A 23,264-nucleotide genomic window follows, 5' to 3' on the forward strand; every position below is an offset into this window, starting at 1 on the left:
AAATATCAACAAATGTTTTTATAGGTTTTATTAGAAAAATATCTACAACTTTTCACAAGAATGAAACGCAGACACAAACAAATGTACAGTAAAAAAAAAAATCCTCAAAGAGGCTTATTATCAAAACGAGGGAAAAGAGGAGTTTCACAGTGCAATCTGTTTTGCAATAGGCAGATTACAAACTAACAAAAGCATAAAGAGTCTTGATGGTGAAGATCTTGAAAATGTTAATGCAATGTTCTCCAGAGTTCAAGTAAAGCCATGGATACAGTTTTAACAGTTCAAATAGTTTCATGATTCTTTTGTTCCATTCAAAAGACATCCACAATGTCATATCTTACTTGCAGAAATTACATATTTTATTATTCAAAAGTATATTGTCTGTCATAATTGTAATCCCAGAAGTCTCTGATTTTACGTTAACTGAAAGCTGTATGCACAACTTGTAATAATGTATTAGACATTATAAACTCCATATCATAAACTAAACTCCATACCCAAATATGATCACCAATAGTGTTGGTAAGAATAATGTTAAAATTATTTGGAATGCTTTCTCACATTGTAGCAGAATTGAATTGTTAGTTCATACATACCAGCTTTAAAATGTTAAAACAGCTCAGTATACCACATGGACATTTGTGACATCGTACCTCCCTCTAACACATCTAATGTCCATCAAAAGAGGGCAAAGTGTCTGAAGGGAGTATTAGTTCATTGCGCTTTGGACCCACATTGACCATTCATATATCTCTCCAGGCACTTTCAAAGATAATCTGTGCTCAGTCTCGATTACAAACAGTGACACAATTCTATTGATGCACTGATGCATTTGAAGCTGCTCAGCCTCGCTCCTCTGAAATCCCAGAGGCAGCAGGAAAATGACCACAGCAGCAGCACAACGATCAGAGAAGCAGCAGGTAGTCTGTAAAGACGTCAAAAGCCGAAAGGGACACCGCCTATGACTGTCTTTTGAAAAACATGGCGGTGTTGGGTCAAGGCGCAGTCTGCAGTGGAAGAACTCTTCCCTCGATGTCCCTGTTCAATCTTCAGTCTTTGGCTGTGTGGAGGTAGGTGCATATTTCACTGAACAATAACCAGGAGCTAGAAAAATGGAAGTATAAACATAGATGGAGTCTTTGGAGAGTGGGATGCACTATGGTGGAGTGGCGATGTAGTCAAAGGTGAACATCTTCGACTGTTGCTGGGCGATGGAGACCCTAAAGAAAAGCAATGCAATACAATTTTAGATTGTGATTTTCAATTAATTTTTTTTCTTTGTGAAATCTGTGGAGTAAATCGTTGTAAATATTCTCACCGCTTTCTGTAAAGTTGCTCCCGTGTGGCGAGGTAGACCGACAGTGTTGATCTTGAAGTCTTATCTGCTTGGAACCTCTCCCTCGTAACACATCTGCAATCTGCGAAGGGAGCGAGTGGATTACAAATCTTTAGTATCGAACTGTCACGTTCGAACTACTACTGTCATCACACAAAACAAGGCTGGCGGCAGAAAAAATAAATTGCACCATTTTCCTCTGGCCTCTAGAGGGAAGGATACACACATGGACTTTTGGATATCAGGCTCCACCTATTAGTCCTCACTGTCCTGAACACAGCTGAGTGGAGTGGGTTTTGCAGTTGTTTGCATTAGTTCTGGCATAAAGGAAGTAACAAATGGAAGGGATTTCCCAGGATAAACCTTGGGTGAGAAAGAGTCATTTTGGACAATGACAGGAGCTGGTTCATAGTCAGTCTGGTCTCATTTTGGCGTGTCATTTTCCTGCAGAGACTTCTGCAGACGCAGCAATGTACAGTCATGAAAACAATCAAATAAAACACACAATAAAACTTGAATTGCCGAACCTTTTTGTTCTTAGCCACCATCACTGGGGTGTCGTTGTGGTAGTTCTTGACGCTGCTGTCAGCGCCACTCTTCAGGAGCAATCGCACATTGTCTACTTGACCCCGGCCGCAGGCGCTGTGCAGGGCCGTGTTCCCACTGTACGACTGGCTGTTCACATCACATCTTTTCTGCAACAGAAAAACAGAAGGATGTGATTCATAACGAAAACCAAAGTAGAACTTACCTAATACTAAAAAGTGAAAGATTGCACAGCTTCACGGGGAGGCTAAAGTCTCTCAAAGATGAATAAAGACAATATTTTGAAGATGAAGTTGGTAAAGATGGTAAAGTCTCGCTATAAAGGTCAACTCTGAACATTTTCTACTAGTGTTTGATGGTCTTACTCTAAAACGAGAAACGCATGTACCACCATGTGTGGTGAGCTTGACCAGGAATCAGATAGCCAGGCGTATTCAAACAGAGCTGAGTCATAACCTTCTCTCTTTATCCTTCCTTGCTCAGTCAAACTCAGTACCTCAATGAGGAAGTGGACCATGTCTGCATTGTTGCTTTCCACAGCATGCATGAGGGGACTCTGGCCACTTTTGACGTCCTGATTGAGAATAAAACAAACACCATGAGAAGTGTCAGAAAACACTGTGATGGAAGTGAAATTGTGAAAGCCACAGTGCTAAGGCATTGCAGACTGGACTCACCATAGCGTTGATGTCAGCTCCAGCATCCAGCAGCAGCCAAGCCAAATCTTTTCGTCCTTGCAGCACAGCCAGATGGAGTGGGCTCAAGCCTGAGATGCATAACAAAGACATGCATGAGACATTATATATTAATGTACAACACATATTATTGCACAAGGTTAATGCACAGGTCTTGCGTTAATTTCATGTTTATAAAGTTTTAAAATAATATTTCAGGTGGTATCGATAATAATCCATCTGTCCATCCATCCATCCATCCATCCATCCATAGCTGGAGGCAGAGCTCAGTGAGGTTGATGCTGTGTGAGGGGGTGGGCTCATCTCGTCACTCACTTATAGGCAAACCTGCACTACCCTTTATTTCATGCCACTAAAATAGCGATTTGAATGTTAGAAACACGTTGAGGATAAAGTCATTGTGAAAAGAAAAGCTTGTATTCTGGAGGGGTCTCTTTCATATCAGGATGTGTTACTTGAACCACAGAGGAAGGAAATATGTTTATCCACCCACACATCCAGCATGATAAACCAAACCCCTACCTGACTATGGCTTCACATTTCTCTTATCTCCCAAAATACTGCTGCGCACTACCAGCAGAGGCAGTGGCAGTTATGTTATCAGCGAGAAGCTGTACTATGTCATACGGTTCTTCTGGTACCCTGATTTGTGTAGTAATAATATTGCTTGTTAATCAATTTTAGGGTTTTAAACACATTGAATTTCATGAAAACAGTGTGTAAAAATTTGGCACTTAACAATATGTAAAAAAAAAGAACAAAATCGAGTGATGTGCAGACAATAGTCCTACTTAAATGAAACGTGTTTGAGATTAACTAATTGCAAAGGAAATAGTTATGATCTGAAGGCTTATCAAAGACAGCTCACTAGTCATTCTGAAGAGTTCTTTAGTAATACCTCTCGTACAAGCCTCTTCAAAGAAGTTCCACTTACCTTCGTAGTTTCTGATCTCTAAGCATGTGGACAATGTGGACAGAGAGAGCACCACAGACAGGCAGTCAAGCTGGTTATATTCACAGCAGAGATGCAGCGCCGTCTGGCCATTGCGGTCCAAGGCCGAGGGTTCAGCCCCTGCTTTCAGCAGAATCTCCACCATGCTTGGCTGCTTGGTTATCACTGCAAGATGAAGAGGAGTCTAAAGAGGAACACAGGAACAGGGTTTCATTTGGACGTCCATAACTCTATAAATCCAAACAGGTGCTTTATAAAATGAGTCGATTATTCTGCACTGAATCACACACAAGACAGGAAAGAGTGTGGGAGCCCCATTAAAGATGGACAGTGTTAGTCCACTACTGTAACATTTTGAAGTGCCAATGAGACAGATACCATATTTATTTATCTTTTTCTGAAGAAAAGCAGAGAAAAATGTTACTGCATTGAAGACAAAACAAAGAAGGTTAATTGTAGGTTGAAAGCTCGACATCCAGAGCCGGGTACTAACAAGCTACTAACAAGGAGGTGAAATAGCCGAGTCCTTGTAGGCAAAGTGAAAGGAGGTGTGTGGTGCTTTCGATTAAAGGCCACTGCTCATTTCTAACCAGTTCTGCAGGTTAAAGGTCAACAACACTGGTGAACAATGCCTGCAAGCATGAACTCTCACCAGATATAAATGAACAAGGAACTATGACTAGTCGGAAATGTATCATTACGTAAGATCATAAGTTGCATGCAGGTGTGACTGGGTGTTTCTATTTCTGCATACAAACAAACACACCCAAATGATTAATTGTCCCAAAAAAAAATACATATAGAAAGCCAAAACTTTTGTTACACAAACTACAGAGCAAACCACACAAGAAGAGAAAATAAAGCCCTTGAATAAGACTGTGTGATTAATCAAAAAGGAAGTTGTTCTGGAAAAACTTCTTTGTTTTTCCAGGAAAAGCAAAAATTAAAAACTGTTTATCAGACATTTGGAAGAATGAATCTTCTAGGAGCTAAATAAAAATGACTTTTGCAATCGAGGATGTTCTTTTGGGTGAGGTCAGCATGTATCATCCTGTTTATAATTATGTCAACTACACTCATGGAGGGCAACGGCAACCTGCTGTTTAAAATGAGCAATGATCAGTTCATAGTTCAGTCATAAAGGGAAGTCTTTCATCCTGGACTTTTTAGCTGCTGGTCAAGTTACACAATAGTTACAACAATTGGGAACAGAGTGTCGCCTTAAGTTTCACTCTTGCGGTGTAAAGTGTGTGTGTGTGTGTGTGTTCCAGGAAAGACTATTAAAAAAATAGGCAGTGGCAAAGCATCTTTGTGGAATTATTCCAATGTGTCAATGCAAGTGTCCCTCCCTTCTCTGTCGTTTCCCTGAATCCTATGAGTCACGCGCGCACGCACGCACGCACGCACGCACGCACGCATGCACGCACGCACACACGCACACACGCACACACACACAATTAATGTGTACTTAAATGTTCTGGCTTAAATAAATCCCGCTCCTGTTCAGATTGTGAGATTATGTGACACATCAAGGCCTTTTATAAATAGACCTCACAGAACTGTCAAACTGGCTCACGCTTACTGTAAAAGTTAGAGTGACTAAACAAAGATCCAGCCATGATAAGACGTTTGGTGGGAAGCGAGAGAGGAGGGGAGTGGGGATGGGGAAACCGAGGACAGAGGAAGAAGAGGAAGTAACAGAGGGGAGTCCAGGGGAAAGACAGGATAACGAGGGAAAACCCCATCGCTTTCCCCTGGGTTTGTCCTCACATAGCTGCATTCCTGCAAAATGGGCAGATGAACATGAACGAGGTGAAAAGATGGGAGGAGAGCATGAAGACAGATATGGAGAGGAGGCTGCCGGTTATGAAAAACAGCCAAAGGGGATGAACCGTGCCAAACCTAACCAAAGACAGGAGGCAACACTAAGAGATGAATGTTTCTCTTCTGATACTAAAGGGTAAAGTCACTAAAGTTCAACAGATAAACGCTGTGCGCTTTTACGTCAGCAGTGTTGACAGTTGGATGACAGTTTAATCAGTCAGGTCATCGGGTGTACGTAGTTAGAAAGAACTTTTTTTTAAAAAGAGCGAAAAAAATATGAGAGCGAGAGAGAGAGAGAGAGAGAGAGAGAGAGAGAGGCACGCGCAGGAAGGGAAAGTCCCTGTAAACTACCCTCTGAACCTCAGTGCAAGGTATGTTGAGAAAGACCAAAGAAAAACGCGGGGAGGGGGGGGGCAATCATCATGTGACTTCTCGGAACAAGAATACTAAATCGTGCGCACACGCACGCGGATGTCTCGTTTGTGCATGCATGATACACATAGTTGCATAAAAACATATAATGATATGCTAATAACATGCCAACAGGAAAAAGTAAAAAAAAAAAAAAAAGATTTGTTTTCACACAGCATTTCATTAGTAACGCGTCAATGCATTGCTCCAAATGACCTTGCAGGCATGATCATAGTTGCATTTTGTTTGTGTCAGTAGCCCCATGGACCCGAGCGCCGCTGGTGTTAGCGGCTTGCCACGCAATTCAACATCAGCTGTTACAGGAGCAGTCAGAAGTAGACCACTCCGGCGTGTTATTGTTGTCACATTGACTGCATGACCAGTGTGGGTGTATCAAACAGCCGTCTCTGCCATCATAGTAGTTCTGGGAGTGGAAGGAAAATCATGCACTAGCACTACTGGTGCTACAGTAGTGATAGTAACACTCTGTCAAAAAGTTCCACATACAAAACCACAGAAACTCAGGATTTGTCATCAATATTGGAGAAACTGTAATTTCATTTCTTTCTGTGTTTGGGAACTAGTCCAGTGCAGGAAAGAGCATTTAGGTATGTCTGGTAAATTATACGTATCGCAAAAAAAAAAAAAAGAAGTTCCGTTGTTTTAAGTGCAGTCTTTATGCCTGGTTTTCAGTCAAAACCACACAATCTGGTAGGCAAATGACTGTGACAGGACGTCTGCCTGTAAATCTCCCTTTATGGTTGGGTTTATGAAAGTGTGTGAAAAAACAGTTTGTGTGAGTCTTTGTGTCTGTTGTACATGCATTTTCATACACAGGGTAGACACAGGATATCACAAAACCAATGTTGTTAAGTGTCAGCAATGAGGAAGACAATAACCGCCGGTAGCATCGGTATTATTTCTGGTAAGCATGTCTGTAGGGTCCTGCATGGTGTGAAACTCAAGCCTTCAGAACTAAAGTTTTTGTGGCTCAGCTTTTTCCTGTATGTCTAACAAATTGAAAAAAGAAACGTGGCGAAATGTAGACCTGGAAAATATGGAATAAGAATTGGCTTGAAGCCGATCAGATGGCTTTCCAGTGGGAGACACTCAGAAATAACTTCTTGTACATATTCTAGAGAAACACAGTACCATTTATGCCGAATGTAGAAAGTTAAACAGAGAAAAATGGTCACAGTTCCTCTTTCAAAAGGTATGGTGGGCACACTATGAAGTACAAAATATATTATTTAATCAGAGAAAAAAAGTTAGGAAAACAAAACAATCACAAATAGGCAGGATTTCCAACCAGTATCATAGCATTTTATAGCATGTTTATACTATAATTTCAGTTAGGTTCAAGACATTAAATATCATGAGTATCAATTGGAGGAATTCACTGTACTGCTTAGTCATCATGGCTTCATCCTCTGAATTTCACAATGTGGTAAATCCTCTGAGCAAACCCTGAAAATCCCTTGTTGTGGAGGATCTCATCACTCAAAAACTAATTACAGAATAAAAGAGAACACTGGAAAACACACAGAGCTGTTACCAGAATGCGTATGGGTTTGGCTTGTGGTGAGTACAGGTGGAGAAACCGGGAAGAGTAAAGTCCTCTAATAACCCTTCAGCTGCAATGACTGCAAGTGCATATGATAAGGCAGTGCATGGCAAGGAGTAAAGAGAGGCACTTCCTCTTTCATTCTTTTCCATTTTACAGTTATGTCTTTCTTTTTATATATATATATATATATATATATATATATATATATATATATATATATATATATATATATATATATATATATATATATATATATATATATATAAAAAAGATGAGGCAAAGTAGTGTGCTCAATGTCTCCTTGTCAATCTTGGCAAAAGTCCAAAAAGTGCTTGTTGTCTACGTAAATGTAGTTAAATGTATGCATACAAAATATGAAGATGAGTTCTGTGGTATGACTTCATGAAAGCATTTGTTTTACCTGACGGAGATTATTGTAGATATCAAGGCTTCTGCCAGCCAGCTGCAAGAGTTGAATGAGTTTGTAGACAATGCCCAACTGCTCCTGCACCACAGCAATATGGAGAGCTCTGTAATGGACACAAACAGACAAAAGAATGTTTTGTTTTGTGAATTCACGCAGCTTTGAACTGCTAACCATACTCCTACGTTAATGTCGTCAGTAGATAATGATTGATTTGTCAGCTAATTACATATTAAGAGTAAATTGCTATGTAATCATCTGGCTTATGACAGTTGAAGGTTTAGTCAGATTCACGTTCATAAAACAATTTAACTCAATGTACTGTAACCACTTTTAAAAAAAAAAGCAACCAAAATGAAAATCCATAATGCATCTCTTGTCTGGAGTACACGTGAAGCGTCACACCATTGTTGTATGGTTGTCATAAGAAACAGCGCTATAATCAGGAGAATATTAGTTCAGACAGAAAATATCCAGGTATAATTAGATCAGCTCAATCAGAAGAAGGCAAATGCCACTTAACCACACCCTTATCTACACCTTTTACATTGTTTAAATACAAGCCAGGTTCAGCTGACGTCATCGAGCCAGTTAAACCCAATCTATCCGGATGTCTTAACTTTTCACCTGGTTGGTTGGCTACCTTATCTTGGCAAGCAAAAACTGAAGCTTCACTGTATTTTAAAACACATATTGAATATGTCAATTGGTGTGTTTTATTGTACTTGGAGACGATTAGTTTGTTTTTTTATAGCATATCACTATTGAACATTTTCTTGTGTAAGTAAACACAGGGTGTCTTTTTTACTTTATTGTCACTTATCAGTCTGAGAGATATGAGGCCAGCAGCTTTTCACAGCTTTTACTCTGCAGTTTCTGTAAGTGAATCATCAGTCACTGTATCAGCATGGCTGGGTTTGATAGGCACCAAATCCTATCAAACCCTTGGAGCCGGCGTTCACACTGAGCCAGGTTAAGTCCTTCCAGAGTGACAGTATTACCAAATACTGGATTCAGTGGACACTTCAAAGTGTGATAAAGACCAACACATCTGCACAGGTTGTTAAAACACTTTGTGCACACAAGATCATTCAGCACACGTGGAAATTTATGAATCCCTTTCGCTTCACCAGTTTGGTGGTTTCATCGGCAGGAACAGGTCTACCAATGCTGCATGGTTTATCAAGCACAAATCCTGTTTTAAGATGGTGAAAATTGTGCTTTGCCAATGAGCACTTTGGTGTCTATAAAGCTTTTGGAAGTTGTACTGAGCTGCAATAAAAAAAAAAAACTGAGTCGGGTAATAAAAATCTTCTTCCCAGGAAGCAATTTTTGCAACGCTGGTCCGACGGCACTTGGCGAGACTTGGGAAGGGGAATCATCGGTTGGCAAGAAGCACAAAGCCAAAGCTATCAAATGCTGTTGGTCTCATATATATCCGACTGATATATGAAAAGCTATAGGCAGATGAAAGCTGATGTAACATCACATAGTCTCTTCATTGACTCCAACACATGTAAAGTTCAAGCTTGTTTTGCGATCAGAACAGGGATCAAAAACAACTTGCTCAGCCAATCTAAGTCATCCCACTGACTCTTATACCAAAGACTTGCACAGATGTCCAGACATGACACAGAGTACTCTTTATCACACGCCATTATAGAGATTAAAGGGACAAACCACTATCTGTGGTCTATGTTCATCAGGCAGAAGAACAAACACAGGCCAGAACAGGGAAGGGCAGGAAACTGAGTAACGAGAGGGCATGTTGTAGAAAACAAAACAGCAGTTTTCACTTTTTTCTTTTTCGAGCTATCAGAAGAACCAGCTTCCAGTAAGAGACAGACTTTTTTCTAAGTCACTTCCTGTTATCACTGGCTGCCTCTATCTGCTGTGTGTACGCTGACATTGAGTTATTAGGCTGTATGGTTTCTGAGTGGGGCTTTCTGTCGGTTTACTCAGGCAGCTTCATCCAGTGCATAAGTCATAGATGTTCGGTGCTGGTATGTAACAGGAAGCAGGTATACTTCTTTAGAATGGGTTAAAAGTGCCTTCGTGTGGATACAAGGCCAGAAAAAAGTAACAACTGAATCCCACTGATGTAGAATGTGTAACATCACTGTAAAATGTCTATCCACCCGTCTATTTAGCAACTGTCAAATGGCATCACAGTACCTTATCTTGTCAAACCAAATAAAATAAAATGCAGGCATTGTGTTTGCGTTCATAGTAGAAATATTCAGATTATTCGACAACTCAACGGAGACCAAAGTATAAACCGAACTGAAACATACGCATGTGCCAACCGTCAGGTAGCATTTCCAGGAAAACACATTTTTAAAAACCAAGCAATGTGCGTAATACAGAACTTAGTTGAACAAAATGTAAATACATTTAATAGGTGGATGAGTATATATATGTGTCATTCCTGCAGGTATTTAAGAAGACATGGACAGCAACAATTCAGCATGACATGAGAAAAATAAATGCTGCCGAGCAAGACAGGAATGGAAGTGCAACTGTGATTAACAGCTGGATGATTTGCTACTGACATCAGAGTGAAAAGCAGAACTATATATGTTTAGTGAGCGTGGCGGTATTTTCCTCAGCCGATCCCTGTTCCTGTAACTGAGCTAAATGCCACATAAATATATAACGGCAGCCAAAATTACTGTACATGCCATCAACTGTCATCATTTGCTTAATAAAGTTCCTGCAGTGCCTAAGTGATAAGTCTCATGCAGAAAGGCGTGGCAAATCCAGTCATGGTTTTATATAGTGACAAACATAGTTCAAATATAACTTGACCTGGGCTTTTTCATTCTAAGTCATCAGGTAAGTGTGAAAAGTGATGCTCTGTTGAGCAGAAACATTACCGTTCCAATTTGACCTTGTCAAAAACATTATGATTCAGAGCTAATGAATATGAGGTTTGCCTTCATACAGCCCTGTCAGCCTACCTGTCTTGTTACACCATCTATATCTGCATCCATCTCTCTCTCTCTTTTTCTCTTAACATGAAACTGTACTGTTTCTTGTTCCTGGAAGTGGGGCAGACCACAGCCCCAGATAACCCCAGGCATTGCAGCACTGACGCAGACAGGAATCCCGCACTTACACAGATAGTCCGACTGTATGTGTTTGTGTGAGACCGTGAGAGTAAAGAAGAAGAAGAAATTTTTTTTTAAACGAGAAGCTAAAGAAAAGGCAGCATATGTGCGGTATCCTGTTTGGTGTGCAGGGCGAGGGTAGAGCCAGGCTAAATGATCAGACTGATGCCAAACCTATTCTGTGGTCTGTGGATCAGCTGAGCATTGAACTGATGTGTCAGTATGTGTGAATAGTAAACAAAAGAAGAAAAAAAACACAACTCAGTCCAGTTAACAAGAAATGACGATTGCAAAGCCTGCTGGGTTTGTCATAAGCAACCGCACCACTTCCAGATTTTGCTGGAGCTGAGGTACTCACATGGGAAATGTGCCTGCAGAGGCCTAAATGACAAAGCAGTTTATTGTTTTGCCAGACAGTCCATCCACTTTCATATTTACAAGTGTTACAACTTATTATAACTACCTAAGTTCATTGTGCAATTTACTGGAATACCATTTATTTGAACGCTGATTCAGTCAGACAGTATATGATTGCATTTGGAAACCTTTTCACAAAGCAGTAAAAAAAATTGACACTCAATATTACCCAAATCAAAATTCATTTTCGTTCAGTTGCCACACACAGCCCAATTTAATCTTGAGTTGAGCAGACCAATAAAATGACAAATACCAACAAGTTCAAATGTTTTCTCTTTGTTTTAGCCCAAAGACATACGAGTACGTCACAATCTAGCATTTCACAAAATCTGAAAAAGTCGAAACACGCGATTTCAACATTAGGTCAGGCGTCAAAAAATCTGTCCTCTATTTGCAGCGGGTGGGTTGTCTTTCAAGTTTGTTGGGACTAAAAATTCAACAAATGACTCGACTTATTTTCATCCTATTTTTGTGGCTCTCAAAATCTGCTGAAATATCACAAATCCTCTCTGTACTTCCGTTCAGGTTAATGTCAGCAAAAGTCATTTCTCAAGACAAACCCATTTCTGTAGCCTTCAGTATGCGTGTTTGTTGTTGTTTTACAAATTCACTCTCACAGGATGCTAATGCTACGTCCTGAGCAGTGTGACCTATGACTACTATCCACCCCCGGTAAACAATCCAGAAATAGCATTTATTTATTTTAAATTGTTTTAAGTTGTACACCCCAGACGTAGGTAAATATTAGATTTGCAATGTGCTCTGGGGAAAAAAAGCACTTACTAATGTAATGTGTTCATTTTAATAATTGTGTCCCTTGGAGCTCAAACACAGCAAACACTGTGTTTTCCTGTATCAGACCTTCCAGCATCAGAAGTGAATGAGTGGCAACTTTTAACCTATATGTGCAAGACTAATAAATAACTGTTTTCAATATGACAACTGTTTTCCTTATAATTGAAAGTTTGATTGTATGTTACTCACTGCCCAATTTATTAGGTGTACTCTGATAGTACTGGGTTAGACCCCCACTTACATTACATCTGTGATTATGGTCCATATTGAGATGACAGTGTCACACGGTTGCCCTCGATTGGTCAGCTGCACATCCATGATGCAAATGAATCATTCTACTATGTTTCAAATGTGTTCTTCGGTTTGATTTCTGATGACTGTTGAGGCCAGTGGTGTACAGTCAGGTCATTGTCAGGTTCAAGAGATCAGTTTGAGACAATCTGAGCTTAGTGACAAGGTGTCATATCCAGCTAGAAGTATCCATCAGAAGACAAAACACTGCGGTCACGAAGGGGTAGACATGCTCAGCAACAATTAAAACAGTGCTCAGTTGCTTCAGTCGATACTAAGGCACTTAAAGTGTGCCATGAAAATCTACCTCACACCATTACACCACATGAAGACAAGGCAAGGCAGGATGGATCCATGCCTTCATGTTGTGAAATTCTGAACCTATCATATATATAAAAAAAAAAAAACACAATTTAACACTCCTCAGACCAGGCAACATTTTTCCAATCTTGTATTGTCCAATTTTGTGGCGCCTGCAAATTGCAGTGTTGGCCTCCCGAGGCTGACTGAAGTGACGTTCAGTTTGATCTTTTATTGCTGCAGCCCATCAGTTTCAAGGTTTGATGTGTTGTGCAGTTGGAGATGGTTTTTGTTCGTACATTGCTTGTCATGGCTGTTGTTGTTTTTTTAGTTCCCTTTGCCTTTCTATCATCTCAATCCAGTTGAGTCATTTCTCTCTGACCTCTTGCATAAACAAGACTTTCTGTCCAGAGAACTGCTGCTCAGTGGATATTTTTTTTCTTTTTCTGTGTAAATTCTAGAGATGGATACATATGAAAGTTCCAGTAAATGCTGTGATGCTATGCTCTGCATCAGTAACAGTCAGCTTCTTGCATTTTTTTTATTCCTGGTATTGGTGATTCAATATCCGTGAACACAATGATCTGCTCTCCTTAACAATGAGCACAGCTTTCTCTTTGACTTCAAGTGTTAAGTTTGAGGACAGCCAAGTAAAAAATTCTATACGCTGCATCCGTTGCTCTTTCTTCACTCTTTGGTGGGGTACTGAGTGTTTGCTGGCAAGCACAGTATAGATGAGCAAAGGTACAACGGACTTTGTACACTGGATAAATAAACCTACTATCTCATTGATCCTGTGTGCAGACAACAGGCTGAGTATGACCCACAAGCCATATTATATACAGTATAGGTCTGCGACAGAGTATTCCTCAACTCAAGATATAGTCCTCGTCAAAATGATTAGCTTTCCCGAGTCTTAAGACCACCATTCAGTATATTTAATTTGTTTTATAAGTTCAACAATAACAATTTCTGAACAAGTCATGTTGCAGTAGCATAAATAGTTACCAAGGGCTTATTCTGAGGACATAAAAAAAAAAAAAAAAGTGATTTCTCATGGTTTTTCTTAGCAATAGATTATAAACCGGACTTAATTTTACAAGTTGGATCTCTAAATTCAAGGAGCTCCCAGAACTGTGCGGTTGAGCTGCAAGTAAATCTGCTCCTCTCCACATTATGGGTACGAAAGACGGTGACACGCAACAATAATGAAGAGAGAGACAGAGATGAAGATGACAGAAAAAAAGCGGTAAATGAGGAAGTGAGGAGCGGATGTTTGGGTTTTTTGAGCCCATTCATTTAAAAACACAGAGAAGAAAAGAAAGAGAGGGAAAGAGAGAAAAAGAGAGAGAGAGACACCTGAGAAAACCACAATCATGTTTAAAACCAAGCACTCACTGGTTTTCCCGAAACTAAGGGGCTCCGAGGCGCTGAGAACAGAAGATGCACACGCCAATTGACGTAAGAGAAGGCGCGTGCTCGCCATCAATCACATTATGCAAACGCGCACGTAGACACATTCGCTCAAACACACACAGTGTGAAAATGGATGAGGGGCTGAGAAGGCTTCCTTTCTGCAGAATTCACAAAAAGTTTCAAACAACCACAGAGCGACAAGTGGGTACAAGGTCGATGCTACAAAACGCCTCGACCGGTAAAAGGTGACAGATAGCTCTGCACCTTTTTCTGCATTAAGTTTCACTAATAAGCAGTGTTGTGTAAGTTACTGAAGGTCACAACTTGATCGCACTTGTGAAGTTATTAACTGGCTACTTACTGTCAATGAAAAGCAACTTAGCAGTTAGAGGTATATTTAATTGTCTAATTTATTTAGGACTGTCAGGAAAATGTGTTGTAGGTGCAGTACTGTAGTGTTACCACACAGTGCTACCAGATCACCTAATGTGTGACATTAGATGATCTGGTAGCACGGTGGTTTAGCCAGATGACTGATTCACTCAATAAGTTAAGCAAAATGTAATGAGTTCGTGGGAGAAACAGGCTCAGGTCAACCACAGTTGCATGGTCATTGCCACACAGGCCTTCTTAGTATGCATATTGTTTAATATCATAAATCATAAATGGAAGTGGCTTTGCATGGTCAGTCACATGTGCACAGTATGTGTGTCTTCTTGAGTTTGAATGAACCGCAAACTCACATGCAATATGATTTTATTCATCACATAAAAACCTCTTTCCCTATTAGAATAGAATAAAGTGTCTATTGCTTCATCTGTACGATTGGTAAGGAATGAACTGAAAGAAACTTTCTCAAGTGCACTAAGCAACAGTCTGGGTTGAAGTGTGAAAATACACTGAATCATTAAAAAAAAACAAAAATACATTTAAAGCAGTATTTTTTCTGTACTGATTTCATCAAAATGAAGACTCCAGAAGTCCAGTGATTTTTTTTGTGGGGTCATACAGACGGGCACTAGATGTTATAAAGATTACCAACCTATGCTCTATGGAAGCTTGGAAAAAGAAATCTAAATTAAATTGAATTAGTAAAGAAGGAGCAGCAACTAATTGTTGATATAGAGGATAGCTGGCAGGTCTTATAAAGGGAAAAAAAAAATCACCACTTTTGTTACTTACAGCCAAAAGTAAACCAGGCAAACTGGAGATCATTGAAATTGTAATTAGATTATCCAATAAAGACACCTTTGAGAACTCTAATGGGAAACTAAATCCAAACCGGGGAACTAGAAACTAAACTCCCTACAAGAAAAGGGTGGCACAGCTAGAAGGTCGCGAGTTCAAATCCTGCGTGGTGTTTCCATGTTTTCCCTGTGTGTGCGTGGGTTTCCTCCGGGTACTCCGGGTGCTCCAACAGTCCCCCCCAAAAAATACTGTGGCTCCATGATCAAGACCCTCATCAGCTGCCCCTGAGCGTTGGTCTGTGAGGCTGCTACCGATGGGTTTATTAGGTAAAAGGAGTTTCCTCAAGGGAATGATACAGTACAATAAAACTACAACAAACCAAAAAAAGACCCACAGAGATGAAGGATGGATGGATGGATGGATGGATGGATGGATGGATGGATGGATGGATGGATGGATGGATGGATGGATGGATGGATGGATGGATGGATGGATGGAAGCTCTCCAGCTCATTTTATCAAAAGTGATGAGACCAATAAGCCTTCAGTAATTGTCAGTTTGTTACTGATTTAATTAAGTAGTCAGTGTCTACTTACTCCATACTGGGTTATTCTGTGAAGGAAATGCTGCCAAAAACATGTTTTTATTTTCTTTATCTGTTGGCGATAATTTTGAATGAAGCGTTTATGGTGTCAATTAATATAATGTGCACAGAAACTAAATGCAGCAGCAGTAAAAATGCCTGACTGTGTTCACTGGGCTCCAATGCTGGGGAAACTTTTACTTCAGGATCTCAGGCAGGGAAATTATTCTCCTCCCTTCACATCTCATCTTAAATCTCATCTCAATGTATTGGCTTTCATGGACTTATTGTTTCAGTCTGTGTTTAGGGTGCTATTTTATTCTAGTCCTTCAATATTTGTATTCATTGTTGTAAACTGCATTAGTTTGACTTTAAAGCTGAAAGTCTTGAAGAACAGGTTCAGTTTTGCAGTTATAACATTTTAAACAATCAATATCACTGCATATTTGTTCATGTTATTGTGGAAGTGTTCGAAGAAGATATGGGGCAATAACCAGCTGTTCCTTGTCACGGGACTTTTGGCAATACTAAATGTCGGTCATCATGGTGTTTTTTTGGGGTGAATGCAAATGATGATGAACTTCTTCAAACAGCAACATCAGCGAGCCATTTAATTCTTGGATGAGCCATGTTTTCAGTCACCTGACTGCATGAGTGTGTCTGTGCGTTCTCCTATCAGTTTCTCATTTCAGTTAGTGTGTGGGTGGGTGTTAAACCTGCAGACAAAGCAAAGTAACCATGCGTTAAAGTTTAATATTTGCATTCATGTGACTCTAAAACACTGCAGTGCCATTTCTAAGGTATCATTACCAAACCCCTCTGCCTCCCACCATGCAAGAATAATCAACAGACAATACTAGATTGTTCAACACAATCGTAAGTGCAGCGTTTCTTCAGTGTGGCAGCCCACACCTATATTTTACAGGTTAGTGTATTAGACCAAAGTCTCCATGGGCAGCTGGTGAATCATTCCCGATCCACATTTACCCTGTTTTTCTTGTAGGAAGTGAAACAGAGCTGAAGAATTTGTTCAATTGCAGCGACAGCGGATATAGGGAGTTGCTGACTGTACCTGTGCAATGTGCAAATGCAGGTGAGTCATGAAGACCATAATAAACAGTGAGATGACACTATACTGTCATCTTACATCCAGGTTGTGCAATGTCAAACTTTCTAGGCTCATATGGTTGCAGGCTTGGACTTGTTTGTCTGAGCAGTGTTTGTGTCCATTCCAGTGAATTGCTCATCTTGAGTTCTTCATGAAGTAACATTAGAGTTTTACTTTTTCTATTTTCGCTTTGAGAACGAAATTAAACATGAAACACAAAGAGAAGTGGGTCAATCGTAATAGTTAAAGATTGCGGTGCTCATAACTCACTGAGATGGCTGGATGGATAGAGTTGTATGTTAATATATTACACAGTAACATTTTAATTCCACCAAAGCCCACTTCAAAAACATCTACATACGTGTCTCCATCTTCATCTTGACGTGTCGCCATAGCGATGATGGAGTGATACGAGCTCTCAGGTTGGTGGACCAGAAGGTGGTTTGGCTCTGGGACTTGGGGTAAACAGACCATTCGGTAGTGACCTGGGCAATGGAAAACACAGAAAGAGAGGAAGAAATGGTGAGAAAAAAGATAGTCAGACAAATAAAGGAGGAATAGAGGAGAACCTGAATAAACTTTGAACAAAAAGTGAAAAGGTCTCACAACAAAGAAGTAATTTATCATAATAAGGAAGTCTGCTCTGCATGAGCCTGTGCATTTTCCATATATCTGCCATGACCTATTAAGCTACTTTTGTCTGTGCAGGAGACCGACTGAAGAGAAATAGCTGCAGAATAGCTGACTGGACATTTTCCCAACAGTAGCAGCTGCATCAACTCCACTGTGTTTTAAACCTCCACCACACACTAATGAACAAAACTACTGTTTAACTAATGTCCAAACAAAAACTTTTAGAAAGTGATTCAACTCTGCCAAAAATGTCAAGATCCACTGCAAATTGCAAACGCTGCAACTGAAACTTCAACTGTGTCAGTCATTTTCTTTGTTTCGCTTCAAAAGGAAAAAGGAGTTTTACATCAATGACTTCTTAAAATAAATGGACTGTTGTTTGTTTGTAGGCATTTTGATTTTTGTGACATAGGCTGAAGAAGTTTAAGTCGTAATGTTGATATAGGCTGTGATACTTTAAGGGTTAAACAGCATGAACTGTTTAAGGATGGAGGCTAATTTACTAGAGATGACCACAGCTCAGGCCAGATTAATAAAATAATGAATTCATTCATTCATTACTCAGAGAAGTCTCAATGTGTTTTTCTTCAAGGTGCAACATATCAGATAGATCCATCACTTCCAGCCCTCGTTTTCCATTGCTTTTGGCTTGTTGCTTGTTTGTGTTTACATTCAATAAATACTTTACATAAGTTATTTCAAAAGCCTGAGGTTGTGGGTAGATGTGCGTTGGATGCGTACCGTAATTGAAAGGCTGCAAAAACCGAATGGGGTATCTATTTGGACTCAGTCTTGCTGCTTCGATCCGCAAAGGAGCAGATGCTGAAACCACTGCGTGCCTTTCCAGAGGAGCGCCTCCGATGGGAGAGTCTCGATCTCCGCTCTCTGCTGGAGGCGAGTCCCTCTGGCTCTCGGGTTCAACAGGAATCGGTCGTTTCCTGAAAGGAAGCCTTAATGAAGACGCGTCCGCTGGCCGTTTGCGAAGAGCACTTGTTCTGGGGTCCGGTGCGCCCTTGAGCGCGGGGCAGTGGGTGTCCACACTGTCTGTGCCTGTGCACGCCGGAGGCGCAGGCGAGCAGCCGGACAAGCGAGCGTCACCGGCTTGGTTCCTGCAGTCCGGAGTCCTGGAGCAACCGGAGCCACCGGAGCTCGCGCGCTCTCTAGCAGAGGTGCTCAAATCCAGCGGCGCGGTGGCAGCCGACTGGTGGTCACCGTTCATGGTCATGATCCTCGGCATCAACCGGAGGGTGGACGCGTCTGGAGGAGTTTGAAGAAGTTCCAGGTGTCTCTCTCTGGCTCTCTCCCTCCGCGCTGCGTGAAAGTTCACCAAGCGGACCGGCGCGCAATTCCCATATCCATGGTACGAAATGGGAAGCGATCAAATCATTGTCGTTTTCTCTCCCTGATGCTGGTGAAGAATAAGGTACGCGTTTAAATTGACCGAGTCGTTCACTTTCACACGCAAAGTGTGTATCCGAGCGCACCTATGCTGAGGAGTGCAGGTAGTGCAGCTGCGCCGGAGTTCATCGGTTTTAATGAACGTTCAGATGACACGGTGCTTTCCCTTAAAACCGAAACAAAGTGATAGTGCAGCTTAGTAATTATACCGGGAGACCTAAGAAATAAGAAAGAAAAAAAAAATGGGTGTTTTAAATTCAAAGAAATTCTTTGCATTTCCGTCCTCTTTGACATCTGTCTGTTTTGCATGAAAGCTCAAAACATTTCTCAGGAAGGCTCTGGCTGTCACTTTAGCCAAACCAGTGCGCAGGATGTGACACCAGTGCATTACAATGATTGACTGAAAATAACAGGATGGATTTAACGAGTTCATTCTTGTTGTGTCTCTTCATTCTTTATGGCAGCATTTTAATTAGAAGACCTGTTAAAACGGTTTCCACTTAAGTGGCATTTCCATTTTTGAGCAAATAGTTGATATATTTAGTCTAAAGCAAATACCGAATACTCTCTAAGTGAGATGCTACATAATCACATTTACTAACTATATTGTGCATTACTGCTCTTTTTGAGACTTAAAATTGCCGGTTTTGAGGTCAAACTATGAGTACCAACATCACCATGTTATTAAAGTGTTGGCAGCACATTCTACTGAATAAACTCTTTGTTTCTTGGCATTTTGGGTAAAAAGTGATCGAAGGATCATAACATTGTTGTGCTTTCACGCTCCAGAGCAGAGTGAAAAATCCACATCTGAGTTTGATGTTTAAACCAGACCGCTCTCAAGTTGCTGCACTTGCTGTGTATTTAGTTTAAAGTGCTTTAAAGATGTATAAAACACATTGCAATTAAATTGAGTCTCCATATTTTTAGTTTACGACTATATGTGTCCAGACTTTGGAGAATTCACCAGTATGAAGAGCGAACACACAGACAGACAACCACACACACTCACATTCACACCTAGAGCTCTGGAGTACAGTGCAAAAAAAAAAAAATCCCACACACAAAAAAAACATGAAAAATCTGCACAGAAAAGCCTGAACGGGATGTTTTCACTTTGAGGTGAGTGTGCAAACAACAGCCACACTGTTTGGCCTTGGATCCGCATTTACCCCGCAAATAGCCCCTTTAGGGTAAACCTAATTTTGACCCCGCTCCGATGTCATGAAAGGCATCTGTATTAGCGACTGTGTGTTTTATTTATCACATTTTAGTGCATCTGGAGTGTATCACATGCACTGTGTAATTCTGACTTCAGATGATTGGATATGTTTGTATGAGGAATCATGTCAGGAAGAGCCACCTAATGCAACCTAAAAACAGAAAACAGATCATAGAGTAGAACTTAAAATGATAATGACCTCCAAAAACTGTTGGATTCTTTGGTGAATTTTACTGTATGTCATCATGTCCCTACATGTGACTTACTGATCTCAAACACTGATACACTCACAAAAACCTGCCAGTATACGCACACACAAAAGAAAAAAAAAAAACTAAACACTTCTTATCTCCTCTGCTTAAATCTGATCCTACTCCACCCCCAACCAGATTGTGATTACTTGGGTCAATTTGGGACTTTCCTCCTGCCACTGATGTGTGGAGTGGGCAACGGAAAATTAGGCTGGGTGCCTAAAGTCCCTAAAACACCCTGACTCTACACAAACATGCCCGGCAGCTGTTGAAGCGTTCAACCATTATGGTCTCGTCTGGCAAGAAGGGCCATTGTTTATGAAAAATAAAAGCTTACCTTTCCTATTATAGAGCCGATCTAATACTGAATCTGCATCTGAGTAAAAGAGACACTGACTGCACTTTTAAAATAATCTTTACAAACATGTAAATATTAAAAGTTTTTCAAAGCTATTAAACATGTAGGAACTTAGTGTTTTAAGACAGAATTCATTGTACTATAAATCCTGTAATACAACACGATGAAATGAGGCCCCCTTGTGCCTAATGGGTAAAGGTGCAACTATAAGTTTAAAATACAGTTCAATAAAGAAATTCAGACCTACAATACACTTCAAAGCATGATTTGCATTTCTGACCTCTAACTTCATGATTGCGTCTATTTTCCTGCTGATTGGGTTTTACATTTGCAGCCTGCGACAAGATGCGGACCAGCTACTGCAGCAACAGGAAACACCCGAGGAGCTACTTTTATGAGCAAGACAGGAAAAATAAGGTCTTTTTTTGCACATGCACTAATTAGCCAGAACTGTATGACTACTGACAGATTGAGGAATTACCGGTAGCATGAATCATGTATTTCTCATAGTATGATGGTAATCACAACGCAGGTGAACATTTTGTCCTCAAGTAAATTCGGAACAGGAAATAATGATAAGTAAAAGGATTTTATGGGTATTTGACAAAAGTCTGAGGGCTAAGCTGAGTCAGAGCATCTCTGAACCAGCAGCATTTTTAAATATGTTCCCAGTCTGCAATGGTCAGTATTCTATCATAAGCGGTCCAAAGAGAGTGAAGGCTGACCAATGTGGTTGGATCTAATAGACGAGCGACCGCAAACTACTGCAGAAGTTAATGCTCATTTTGATAGAAAAGTGTCAGGATAAACAATGTGGAACAACCAATAATGTAATAATGGCCAATAACTTAATACCTGCCAAACATTTGATCATTTTGGCAATTCATAATGTAATAGAGGCAATAATGTAATAACTTGCCAAATAGTATGATAGTGTATTTGAGCCATTATTGTAAAAAGTTATTTAAAAATGCTAAGAGATTATTTTAATATAAAAAATGTAAGGAACCAAAATGCAGTTGAAATTATAACAATACATAATTATGACAGCATTTCAAGGAAAGGCTTTTTAATGGTTTTGTGCAGTTTTCCAATGAAAAAAGGTATAGTCAAGGACAGTGGTCATACAGAGTCATTGACCATACATACTATGTAGCACTCTTTTTAACTTACGGTTGTAAAAAAAAAATATATATATATATTTTAGTATATGATTGCCAAGTTATTATATTATTGGTTGCTACACAGTGTGTCACAGTTTGATGAGCATAGAGAGCACAAAAGAGAGTTAAACAATATAATGGCTGATTAGTGTAGGCCTTGTCTGTATGTGTTTCACTTCTTGAAACATTGAACTGGAAACTGAAGTTAAAATATGTAAAGTGTTCAGCATTGGCCTTTGTTTCCTCTTTTAGTTGATATCTTCTATCACATCATCAGTAATCGATTATTTCCAGCCATTGCAGTGAGTGAATCTTTGAAGGTCAGGCAAACTTTTCTTTTTTTTTCTTTCTCCAAAAGCACCGATATTTAGTGGTGGAATACAATATAATGGCTTCGCTGTCTAGCGTAAAGCCGAACCTGAAAACAGTAAAATACTATTTAAGGTGCATGACACAATGAAGCCTTAGAGGAAACAAACACCCTACAGAGAGCCCAGCATGGTGGAGGAACCATAATGCTGTGAGGTTGCTATGCTGCATTTGGTAATGGAGGATTTGACCGTATCACAGAGTTATGAAATCAGAGAATTCGGAAGAAATTTTGGAGTGAAATGTCCTACCCAGTATAAGAAAACTTAATTCAAAGATGGATCATGGATCCTAAGACCTAAGACTCCCAGCCCCAAAGCAGACTTACAAAATCTTGCAGGCGTGGTGGAAAAGAAAAATGGTTATAAAATGGAGAGCAATAAGTTCTGATTTCAGTCCAATTGAAAATCTTTCAGGTGACATGAAATATCAAAAACAACAAGAAAAAGAGGATATTATCATATATTTTAATATAGTAAAATACTTTCATTTTGGTTTTTCATAGATTCAATTACAAAGAATAAAACAAATAAAAAAAGAATTACACCAAACCTTTCTATTGTCCTCAGATGCACTAGATAAAGTACAGCTGTTGTTCTGTTTGTTCTATCACTGAATGAATGAATCAATATGGCACTACAATAGCAGTTAAGAATTTGTCAAAGTTATTGTACATCATTGCTAAGTCATCATCATCTATTAAGTTGTAGATGTTGAAAAGTATTTCAATTCACAAAATAAATGCCAGCCTCATGGTGGTGCTAAAAGACAAGCCAGGTGACGGCAGAACTAATGAAAGGGCATTGACCATGTAAATCTGCACTCAACTACAATATCAGTAATCACAGCTTTAAAATAAACAAAACAAAACAGATGGTATTACACATTTGATTTAATTTCAGTGTGC

The 23,264-nt window shown here is 39.9% G+C and overlaps 1 protein-coding gene across 1 annotated transcript; it reads right to left on the minus strand.

The window, feature by feature from the left end:
• Positions 1-4: 4 nt before the first annotated feature.
• bcl3 (BCL3 transcription coactivator) lies at positions 5-20,527 on the minus strand. The gene is made up of 9 exons (XM_080471339.1): positions 18,338-20,527; positions 17,325-17,448; positions 7,753-7,861; positions 3,512-3,713; positions 2,560-2,648; positions 2,379-2,456; positions 1,864-2,031; positions 1,319-1,418; positions 5-1,220 (listed from the first exon to the last, which is right to left on the minus strand). The coding sequence occupies exons 1-9, from the start codon at positions 18,831-18,833 to the stop codon at positions 1,105-1,107; spliced, it is 1,482 nt and encodes a 493-aa protein (XP_080327465.1). The 5' UTR covers positions 18,834-20,527; the 3' UTR covers positions 5-1,104.
• Between the last annotated feature and the right edge of the window lie 2,737 nt (positions 20,528-23,264).

Source organism: Lipophrys pholis, assembly GCF_963383615.2.
Source record: "Lipophrys pholis genome assembly, chromosome: 9".
Taxonomy (NCBI): domain Eukaryota; kingdom Metazoa; phylum Chordata; class Actinopteri; order Blenniiformes; family Blenniidae; genus Lipophrys; species Lipophrys pholis.

What these genes read in the sequence shown, in the direction of transcription:
- bcl3 (XM_080471339.1), bottom strand. Translation starts at nt 18,833, where the DNA reads ATGCCGAGGATCATGACCATGAACGGTGACCACCAGTCGGCTGCCACC. An exon ending in TGGTCCACTTCCTCATTGAG is followed by an intron (nt 2,032 to 2,378) that starts GTACTGAGTTTG and finishes TTTCTGTTGCAG; the next exon opens with AAAAGATGTGATGTGAACAG. An exon ending in GAGCAACTTTACAGAAAGCG is followed by an intron (nt 1,221 to 1,318) that starts GTGAGAATATTT and finishes GCTTTTCTTTAG; the next exon opens with GGTCTCCATCGCCCAGCAAC.